Source organism: Pituophis catenifer, unplaced genomic scaffold (genome assembly GCF_029215685.1).
Source record: "Pituophis catenifer annectens isolate HBS135680 unplaced genomic scaffold, rPitCat1.0.hap2 SCAF_15, whole genome shotgun sequence".
NCBI lineage: Eukaryota > Metazoa > Chordata > Lepidosauria > Squamata > Colubridae > Pituophis > Pituophis catenifer.
Window position 1 is genome coordinate 5211834 of NW_027256895.1, and position 11286 is coordinate 5223119.

General features: G+C 50.8%; 1 protein-coding gene across 4 annotated transcripts in view; it reads left to right on the forward strand.

The window, feature by feature from the left end:
• Positions 1-5901, forward strand: part of RBM23 (RNA binding motif protein 23) — a 30129-nt gene extending 24228 nt beyond the window's left edge. For 2 of the 4 annotated variants that reach the window (XM_070954535.1, XM_070954537.1), the window contains exons 13-15: positions 1281-1382; positions 2684-2768; positions 4924-5901. In XM_070954535.1, coding sequence (XP_070810636.1) covers positions 1281-1382; positions 2684-2768; positions 4924-4927 — 191 coding nt within the window. In that variant the 3' untranslated portion in view covers positions 4928-5901. Of the gene's footprint in view, positions 1-1280; positions 1383-2683; positions 2773-4923 lie in introns of those variants that run through there. The other 2 variants (XM_070954536.1, XM_070954538.1) reach the window with 1 other exon arrangement.
• Positions 5902-11286: the final 5385 nt, after the last annotated feature.

An 11286-nucleotide genomic window follows, 5' to 3' on the forward strand; every position in this document is an offset into this window, starting at 1 on the left:
ATCATGTGACCCCGGGACACTGCAGCCGTTGCAATACATGCTGGTCGCCAAGCTGTGGGGGCTTGTCGGCCGCCGTTCCCTCCGGCAGCCATATCAGATGAGGAAGGCAGAGTGGGAGTCGGGGCCGGCATCAAGGCAACCGGAGAGCTCCGAGGGGGAAGAGGGAATGGAGCGATCGGAGATAGAGACGGAGGCGGAGCCTGGGCCGTCCGTCAGCCCCCAGATGGAGAGTCAACAGCCCCCAGGTCTGGAGGTGGCTGATGAGGAAGAGGAGGAAGAGCTGGGTCCTGTACCTGACGTGCAGATGCACAGAAGGCAGAGGAGAGGAGAGGAGAGCAGCAGGACTCTTACGGGCTGGTCCTCGGGACAGAAAAGCCACTACAAGTGTGGAGAGAGGGATAGAGAGACTCCTGGTGTGTTGGAGCCATTTCAGGGGGAAAGGGAGGGAGTTTTGCTTTCCACAGGCTGCTCTGTGTGTGTGTGTGTGTGTGTGTGTGTGTGTGTGTGTGTGAGAGAGAGAGAGAGAGAGAGAGAGAGAGAGAGAGAGAGAGGATTGACATGACGGGGCCTTGGTGCTCTCTGAGCATGCTTGTTTTCTTGCAGACGTTTCATTACCCAAGTAGGTAACAACATCAGTGCTAGAAGGGAGCGAGGTATGTGAAGCGGAGGACGACTGTGGGGTCCTTGCAGTGGTGGGTTGCTCCCGGTTCGGCCGAGCCGGTAGCGGTGACACTATTATGTCACCGAACTGGTTCTCTTTCTTCGGGAGCTGGGCCCTCCCGCCCACCCGCCCCCGCGTTATTCCGACCTTACATTTCTTCTTTTTTTTCGCCCAGCTGAGAGGTGCGGCAGAGCGGATTGCCGCACCTCAGCTGGGCAGATTCGCAAAGCGCAAATTTGGCGCGCATGCGAGCGAAGCGAGTTGCAAGTGCGAAGACAGGTCACAAACCACTGTAATTCCAGCACCGTCGCGACTTCGAACAGTTGCCAAACAATTGGTCGTAAGTCGAGGCCCAGCTACGTTTCATCTTTTGAGGAGTATTTCATCTATTTCTTTTATTTCTGGAGACGGGAGAGTGACAGTCACGAATGAACAACTTCAATTAAAGGTCTTCAAATGGAACCCAACATAAGGGCTTGTTAATTGGCAATATCATGTGTGGGGGGGACACCGATGCCCATAAGTCACAGCTGGATTACTCTCGCCTCTAGAGCCTCGATTGCAGCATCCTTGTTCTTCCATCCCCAAATACCTTCTCTTGTGTTTTTGCCCCACGCAGCAGGCTCTGGGATCCCACTGTCCACCACAGCAGCGGCCCAGGCTGCTCTGCAACTTAACGGAGCGATACCTCTGGGAGCACTGAATCCAGCTGCCCTGACAGGTAAGGGCAGGGGTGGGGGGGGATCCGGGTTGGACCGAAAGGAGCAATTGGGAGTGGTCCTGAGGACGGGGGAGTGCATCCTAACAACCCTGGCTCAACATTTTTCAACCTTGGCAACTTTTAAGATGGGTGGACTTCAACTCCCAGAATTCCCCAGCCAGCAAATCCAATCTCCGCAACTTTTAAGATGGGTGGACTTCAACTCCCAGAATTCCCCAGCCAGCCTTGCTAGCTGAGGAATTCTGGGAGTTGAAGCCCACCCATCTTAAAATTGGCAAAATTGGTGGCTGGAGAATTCTGGGTGTTGAAGTCCATCCATCTTAAAGTTGGCAATATGCTGGCTGAGGAATTCTGGGAGTTGAAGTCCACATAAAGTTGGCAATTTGCTGGCTGGGGAATTCTGGGAGTTAAAGTCCACATAAAGTTGGCAATTTGCTGGCTGGGGAATTCTGGGAGTTGAAGTCCACATAAAGTTGGCAAATTGCTGGCTGGGGAATTCTGGGAGTTGAAGTCCATATAAAGTTGGCAATTTGCTGGCTGGGGAATTCTGGGAGTTGAAGTCCACATAAAGTTGGCAAATTGCTGGCTGGGGAATTCTGGGAGTTGAAGTCCACCCATCTTAAAATTGGCAATTTGCTGGCTGGGGAATTCTGGGAGTTGAAGTCCATATAAAGTTGGCAATTTGCTGGCTGGGGAATTCTGGGAGTTGAAGTCCACATAAAGTTGGCAATTTGCTGGCTAGGGAATTCTGGGTGTTGAAGTCCATCCATCTTAAAGTTGGCAATATGCTGGCTGAGGAATTCTGGGAGTTGAAGTCCACATAAAGTTGACAAATTGCTGGCTGAGGGATTCTGGGAGTTGAAGTCCACATAAAGTTGACAAATTACTGGCTGGGGAATTCTGGGAGTTGAAGTCCACATAAAGTTGACAAATTGCTGGCTGAGGGATTCTGGGAGTTGAAGTCCACATAAAGTTGACAAATTGCTGGCTGAGGGATTCTGGGAGTTGAAGTCCACATAAAGTTGGCAATTTGCTGGCTGAGGAATTCTGGGAGTTGAAGTCCACATAAAGTTGGCAATTTGCTGGCTGAGGAATTCTGGGAGTTGAAGTCCACATAAAAGTTGGCAATTTGCTGGCTGGGGAATTCTGGGAGTTGAAGTCCACCCATCTTAAAGTTGACAAATTGCTGGCTGGGGAATATTTACACCAAAGATCCCCCCAATTTAGCATCTTTTTTTCCCCATGGGAAATTATTCCCGGGTTCCTAACACTTCTTTTTTTTCTTTCTCTCATCCCTGTAGCTCTTAGCCCAGCATTGAATCTGGCTTCACAGACACTGGCCTCCCAGTGCTTCCAGCTTTCAGGCCTCTTCAGTCCCCAAACAATGTAAGTCACTAAACAGGAAAGTCGGGAATCGGGGGTTGGCAGGAAAGGAGCTTTTTCATCTTTATTATGCTCCAGATTTGATTTCCAGATCTTTTACAACCTAACTAAGATCTATAAATTGACCCACAGTAGATTATTACCAAATAGATAACGTAAAAACTCAGGTCTTCTCCTCCTAGTCCTCCCCAAAATCTCAGCCTGACGATCCATGGGCCCCAAAGTTGCCCACATTCCTTAGATTTTCACAGACAATATGGACTTGCTTGTGAAATCCTTGGTGCTCTCTTGAGCTTGGTGGTTTTCTTGCAGACGTTTTGTGACCCAACTAGGTAATATCATCAGTGCCAGAAGGGTGGGTGGGGAGGGTTGCAGAATGAAGGACGAGGAAGGATGAGTAGGATGACTCGGGGGTCCCTGGTGCTCCCTGATCTTTGCTGTAGACGTTGCGTGACCCAACTAGCTGACAACCTCAGTTGGTGGTAGGGAGTGGGGTTTGCAAAGAGGAGGAGCAGGAGGAGGAGAATTTGGTGGCGATGGTCTATTCACGCGCTGGCCATGCCCACGCCCAGTTTAGCGAAGGGGGGGGAAAGTCCCAATACGTCACGCGACGCTTCTGCGACGATGCGAGTTTGACACCCCTGATCTATGGGGTCCTTGGTGCTTCTGAACTTGGTTGCTTCCTTGCAGATGTTTCATGACCCAACTAGGTTACACCATCAGTCTAGAAAGGAGTTGGGTTTATGGAGTGGAGATAGAAGAGGAGGAGGAGGGATAGGACTGTGAGGTCCTTGGGGCTCTCTAAGCTTGGTTGCTTTCTTGCAGACATTTCATGACCCAACTAGATACCATTATCAGCGGTAGCAGGAAGGAAGGAGATAGGATTCGGGTGGTAGCCTTGTGGGGTCCTTTGCTGCGCTCTGAGCTTGTAGCCCTTTCATGACCCAACTAGATAACATGATCAGTCTAGAAGGGAGTGAGCTTTACTCTCATTTTATATCCCAGTGAGTTGCCTCGTCAGTGTTGGCGGGAGTGGTCTTAGCGAGTTGGCCTTGCAGATTCTCTGGCGCCCAGATTCGTTCCTCAACCCCTTAACTCCCCCATAACTTTACTCACCCTTTCATCATCGTTTTCCTTTTGTTTTCTACCCTCTGCCCTATTTCCAGGGGTGGGCTTCAGATCCTTTAGCAATGGGTTCGCTGTCCTGTTGCTCGGTGGGCATGGCCATGGTGGGTGTACCCTAGTCGGCCGCCTGTACCACGGGGGGCTGGCATTTTTCGCCCTGCCCAGGCTTTGGAGGCTTTTGTCGAGCCTCCGGGAGGGGAAAAACTGCTTCCCTCCGGGGTCCGGAGGCCATCCGGAGGCCAGAAACAGGCCCGTTTCCGGACTTTCGGAACTTCCGGGAGGCCCATTTTTTTGCCCTCCCCAGGCTCCAGAGGCTTTTCTCAAGTCTCCGGGAGGATGAAAACTGCTACCTCTGGAGTTTGGAGGCCAGAAACAGGCCCGTTTCTGCACTTAACAGAACGTCCAGTAGCAGTGGTGGGTTTCAAAATTTTTTACTACCGGTTCTGTGGGTGTGGCTTGATGGGCGTGGTGTGGCTTGGTGGACATGGCTTGGTGGGCATGGCAGGGGAAGGTTACTGCAAAATCCCCATTTCCTCCCGATCAGCTGGAACTCGGGAAGCAGAGAATAAATGGGGGCGGGGGCCAGTCAGAATTTTTACTACCGGTTCTCCGAACTACTCAAAATTCTCCGCTATCGGTTCTCCAGAACTGGTCAGAACCTGCTGAAACCCACCTCTGTCCGGTAGGCCCGTTTTTTGCCCTCCGCGCGGCCCCTGCGCTTACCTGGAAATGATGAACGGGCTGCATGGAGACTCCTGGGAGGGGTGGGAGGAGAAGGACGGGGTGGGCGTGGCCAGCCAGGGGCGTGGCATTTGGCCCTGGCGATCCTTGGCTAGAGGATCGCCTGAATCCTGCCGAACTCCCAGGAACCCACCCTTGCCTATTTCCTTGTGAAATTGTGAGTGGCGAGACCGAGGCATAGAGGAGGAGGAGATGGCGAAGGACCTTGGGGAGGGAAGGAAGGAAGGTAGAGTGGAGAGGACGGTTGCTAACCTCTTTTTTTGTTTGTTCGTTTCTTTTCTTTGTTTTCCAGGTAAGGCCACCCAGTTCTCCCACCCTTCCCGCCCTCCCTCTCCCACGGAGCTCAGAGGGGGAATGATCATCTCCACCACCATTACCGCCTCATCTGACACCCCCTCTCCTCCCCCCCCCCAATTGGATCCAAGCCTGGGGGGGCGGAAATGAACTTTGAAGGAACGCTCCCTCTTTGGGGACAAGGCGGGGTGGGATGGGGGAAACCCTTCTTAACATGAACTCTGATTTTATTCCGAATTTCCCTTCCCTGGGGAAGGGGGAAAGAGCTTGTATTTTGACCCACCCTCCCCTCTCCTCTTTTCTCCCCCCTCCTCAAATCACAATTGGAGGAGAGATGCGTTATCCCCACCCCCGGGGGAGGGGGAGCTTCGCAAAGACCGGAGGGACCTCCTCCTCCCTTTCTTTCTCCCTCCCCCCAAAAAAGAGGTGGAATTGCAGCATCTTTTCTTTTCGGTGGGTTTCGGGGGGGGCAGGAAGACCCTTGGCCCCTTCCTCTCTCTCTCTTTCTCTCTCTCTCTCTCTTCCACCCCTCTGCGATCGGGCGGTCCTCGCGGCGGCCACGACGGGGATCTGCGGGCGCGTTGTACAAAAAAAATCGGGAGAGGCACAGACCGGCGGGCGGGTGGGTGGGAGGCCCACGTTGTGTATATCTCTTCTCTCTCTCCCCCCCTCCCCAATTTGTAAAGAGGCTGCGTAACCAGTTGGGGATGTTGGGTGTTTTCCCCTCCCCCTCCTTCATTTTTCTCGACTCTTTGTCTCCCGTTCTTGGTGTCCCCGTTTTTTCTGGCTGCACCCGTTCCTCGGAGTCCTTCGGAGACCCTTTCCCCTCCCTCCCTCCCTCTCCTTTCTCCCCCCCCTCCCCGTTCCAGATTTTCAAAGGTGTATTTTGGTTTTTCTTTTTATCTCTTTCGATTTCCCTTTTTTTTTTTTTCTTTTGCTTATAAATGAATAATTAAAAAAAAGTCACCAAATGGAACCATGCGTACGGCTGCTCTTTTTTTTTTTTCAGGGAGGGAAAGGGGAAAACTAATTTAATTTAATTTAATTTATTTATTTAATTTATCGCATTTCTATGCCGCCCAACTCCCAAGGGATTCTGGGCGGCTTACAGCAAAAATAATGCGAACAACGAACATAGAAAAATTATTTCAAAACATTATCAAAACATTTTAAAAACATTAAACATAAAACGTTAAAAAACCTTTAGGGTGAGGCTAAAATATTTGGGAAGGGAGAGATTTTTTTGTCAACATCGAGAGTTCAAGCAAGAAAGGAAAGGAATCTGTAGTTTTTTATTTGGATCAGTATTTTCAAAATTTGTCTGAACTATCTGTCTATCTCTCATTATCATCTATGTCTTTGTCTTTATATCGATATCTATCTATCCATCTGTCTTTATCATCTATATATCTGTCTATATCAGTCTATGTCGATATATCATCTATGTTTTTATCTGTCTCTGTCATTATATCATCTGTATCTTATCTAGATCTATGTGTATCTATCATTTATCTTTGTCTTTATCTCATGTCTTTATATCGATATCTATCCATCGATCATCTATCTATCTGTCTTTACCATCCATATCTATATGGATGGTATCATCTATTATCTCTGTCTTTATCTGTCTTTGTCTTTATCTCTATGTCTATGTCTGTTTATATGTCTCTGTCTCTATCATCTCTATTGAGGCTACTACTCTTGAAATAGAGTCCTCAAACTTACGACCGCACTTGAGACCACCGAAAGCCTCCATAGACCATTGGGAATTCCTTTCACTAAGCAAGTCCATTGTTAACGATGAGCCGTGGCTGATTTTATCACCATTTATTGCCACGGTTGCTAAGCAAATTATTGCCGTTGCTAAGTGAGTCGCATGGACGTTAAACAAATCCTCCCATCCCCCACCCCTCTGCTGACTTTGCTTTTGGAAATCGGCTGGGTAGGTCGCAAACGGCAGTCACGTGACCCCCAAGATGCCGCCACTGTCATAAATAAAGCAAATCCTCGCCGTACAACAGTCCGTTTAGTGACCGTTTTCAAAGTTGTAACATAGAATAGAATAGAATAGAATTTTTTTATTGGACAAGTGTGATTGGACACACAGGGAATTTGTCTTGGTGCAAATGCTCCCAGTGTACCTAAAAGAAAAGATAATGTTCAAGAATCGTAAGGTACAACACTTAATGATAGTCAAAGGTTACAACATCACTGGAACAAGCGACTTACAACCGTTTTTCACACTTACCGACTGTTGCGACATTCTCCCATAGTCACATCAAAATTTGGATGCTTGGCAACTGATTCATACTTGCGATGGTTGCAGTATCCCGGCGTCAGGCGATCCTCTTTTGCAACCTTACAAGCAAAGTCCACAGGGAAGCCAGATTCACTTAACTGACGTGTCACTAACTGAACTATTGCGGTGATTCACTTACCAACTGTGGCACAAAAGGTCATAAAATAAGGCAAAATTCACTTAAGGAACGTTTAACTTGCTACCTAACCAAAAATTTGGGCTGAACAGTGATCGTACGTCAAGGGCTTTCTCTACATGCCAAGTGCCCAAATTTTGATCACAACCACGAGGGCACAACGGTCTTAAGTGTGAGAACCGGCCGTAAGTCACGGTTCAGCGCTGTTACAACTGAACAGCCGTGAAACGAATAGGTTGTAAGTCGAGGACAACCTGTTGATGTTCTTTCTGATCTCATCACCCTGGAGGTGGCCAAGTTTCTTGATTCCACAGTTGGTGTGATAGAGCCCACAAAGTCGCACTGAGATACACAAAAAATAAGTGGATTTTATGACACACAGAATAACAACAGATTTGAAAGGGACCTTGAAGGTCTTGTAGTCCAACCCCCTGCTTTGAGTAGGACACCCTAGACCATTTCAGACAAACGGTTGTCCAATCTCTCTCTGCTTTCAGAAGGATTGAGTTTTGGGGGATTGCGTGTCCTTGTTACACATCTCGGTCTTCCTTGGTGTTGCCTGTTCCTGTGTGTGTGTGTGTTATCTATGACAACATGGCCAATTCAACACAGCCAACTCGCCAAGGCCAACTCAACATGGCCAACTCGCCACAGTCAACTTGCCATGGCCAACTCGCCAATGGCCAACCCACCAAGGCCAACTCAACATGGCCAACTTGCCACGGCCAACTCAACAAGGCCAACCCGCCAAGGCCAATGAACATGGCCAACTCACCACTGCCAACTCACCACGGCCAACTCACCACGGCCAACTTGCCACAGCCAACTCAACACTGCCAACTCAACAAGGCCAACCCGCCAAGGCCAACTAACATGGCCAACTCAACATGGCCAACTCGCCACAGCCAACGGCCAACTCGCCAAGGCCAACTCAACATGGCCAGCTCAACATGGCCAACTCACCAACGGCTAACTCGCCCCAGCCAACTCAACATGGCCAACCTGCCACACGATAAGCTGCCATGGCCAACTCACCGCGGGACAAGAGTTGCACTAATACCAGAGAAATGGTCGAACTGAAGAATAAAAAAAAAAAGGATGCGAAAGGAAGGACAGGAGGAAATGTGAACAACAACAATTAAAATCGGGTTTTTATTTTATTTTACAAGAATGGCATTGTTCCATTGCCCTGCGGCAGATGGCTCTGGATGCAGGCCGGTGAACAATTCATTTCCTCCAGGGAGCTGCCTCACTTTGCCAAATCTTGGGGGGGGCCTCCCCCGTCCCCATCTGGGGGAGACCAGAAACCGAGTTTCCGCCTTACCTCAAGCGCCCCATTTATTCCCCACCCTGCATGCCCCTTAACTCCCTCCTTCGTCTTGGATCCTTGATCCCCACGGCTGGATGTCGGGCACGAATTGCTTGGCTGGTGCCGAGAAGCAGAACTTGGGTTGCCGTAGCGACGGGATAACATCCTGTCTCCGTGGCAACACTCCCCAACCGGGGGGGGGGAACCACAAGGACGTTTCCATGGCAAAGTGATGGGTATCTCATGCTTTTTTCACCCCCCCTTCCCCTCCTTGCCAAGCTCAGTTCGATTTCGGGAGTCGTGAGCCCTGGAAAGATTGATGGAGGAGGAGGTTGGGGGGGGGCGGGTAGGCGGCGGCGGGAGGGGGGCGCAGGAAGGGGGGAAGTTTGACTTCGGGGAGCATGAAGGAACTGGCAGCTCTGCAGCAGGGCCGGCTGCGTTGCCCTGTCAATCAAACGGAGCATCCTTCTCTCTCAATCTCATCCCCACCCCCCCACCCCACCCCATTTGTTCAAATGACTTCCATCGGGATAACTTGGAAAAAAGGATCACAGAGTTGGAAGGGACCTTGGAGGTCTTCTAGTCCAACCCCTTGCTCAGGCAGCAGGCCGTATACCAGGGATGGCTAACCTTTTTGCCATCGCGTGCCAGGAGTGGGTGGGACCAGAAGTTGGCAAACGGGCCGTTTTCGGTCTCTGGAGGGCATCCGGGAGGGTGGGGAAGGCCGTTTTCACCCTCCCCAGGCTCCTAGAAAGGCTTTGGAGCCTGGGGAGAGCAAAAAACGGGCCTTCCGGTCCCACCGGAAGTTGGCAAATGGTTTGTTTCCGGCCTCCGGGAAGGCCTCTGGAGGGGGAGGCTGTTTTCACCCTTCCCAGACTCCTAGAAAGGCTCTGGAACCTGGGGAGAGCAAAAAACGGGCCTTCCGGTCCCACCGGAAGTTGGCAAATGGTTTGTTTCCGGCCTCCGGGAAGGCCTCTGGAGGGGGAGGCTGTTTTCACCCTCCCCAGACTCCTAGAAAGGCTCTGGAACCTGGGGAGAGCAACGGGCCTTCCGGTCCCACCGGAAGTTGGCAAATGGTTTGTTTCCGGCCTCCGGGAAGGCCTCCAGAGGGGGAGGCTGTTTTCGCCCTCCCCAGACTCCTAGAAAGGCTCTGGAACCTGGGGAGAGCAAAAAACGGGCCTTCCGGTCCCACCGGAAGTTGGCAAACGGTCTGTTCCCGGCCTCTGGGAAGGCCTCCGGGAGGGAGGGGGAGGCTGTTTTCGCCCTCCCCAGACTCCTAGAAAGGCTCTGGAACCTGGGGAGAGCAAAAAACGGGCCTTCCGGTCCCACCGGAAGTTGGCAAATGGTCTGTTCCCGGCCTCTGGGAAGACCTCCGGAGGGGGAGGCTGTTTTCGCCCTCCCCAGACTCCTAGAAAGGCTCTGGAGCCTGGGGAGAGAGAAAAACAGGCCTCCCCTCCCCACAAGGCCCTCCGGAGGCAGGAAACAGCCTGTTTCCGTACTTCCGGTGGGCCCAGAAGGCCCAAAAACCAGCGCGCGCGCCAGAGCTGAGCTCACGTGCCCACCGATATGGCTACGTGTGCCACCTGTGGAGCAACCACCACTTCCGGTGGCAAGTTGTTCCACTGATTAATGGTTGTAATTGTCAGGAAATTTCTCCTTCGTTCCAAGTTGCTTCTCTCCTTGATTAGTTTCCATCCGTTGCTTCTTGTCCTGCCTTCAGGGGCTTTGGAGAATAGGTGGACCCCCTCTTCTTTGGGGCAGCCCCTCAAAATTGGATCACAGTTATCATGTCACCCGTAGTCCTTTTTTTTTCATTAAAGTAAGGCAAAGGTTCCCCTTGCAGATACGTGCTAGTCGTTCCCGACTCTAGGGGGCGGTGCTCATCTCCGTTTCAAAGCCGAAGAGCCAGTGCTGTCCGAAGACGTCTCCGTGGTCATGTGGCCAGCATGCCTAAATGCCAAAGGGGCATAGAGCGCTGTTATCTTCCCACCAAGGTGGTCCCTCTTTTTCTACTTGCATTTTTACATGCTTTCGAACTGCTAGGTTGGCAGAAGCTGAGACAAGTAACGGGAGCTCACCCCATCACGCGGCACTACGGATTCGAACCGCTGAACTGCCGACCTTTCTGATCGACAAGCTCAGCGTCTTAGCCCCTGAGCCACTGTGTCCCCTATTAAAGTAAAAATTAAAGTCATTAAAGTAGACATACCCAATTCTAGCTAATCATACTAATTCTGAACGGACTCCTGACTTGGCCAGGGGGTTCGGCTAGATGACCTCAAAGGTATATGCTTCCAGCATATTATATTCCAGCAATATTATATTCCAGGTATATTCCAGCTATATGCTTTGATGATTTGGGGGAAGGGATTCATCTTCGGGATCGGAGCCAGACCGGTTGATCAGTGAAAAGCCTCAGAAATCCCCTCCCTTGAAACCAGGAATGTGTGAGTTCTCTAGTCCTGCCTGAGTTGACCTTGGGCCAGCCACTTTTTCTCAGCCCTAAAAAGGAGGCAATGGCAAATCACTTCTGGGGGGAAAGAAAAAAAAAACTTGGCAAGAAAATTTGCAGGGATTTATCTGGGGAGTCTTTAAGAATTGGACAGCATTGAATGAA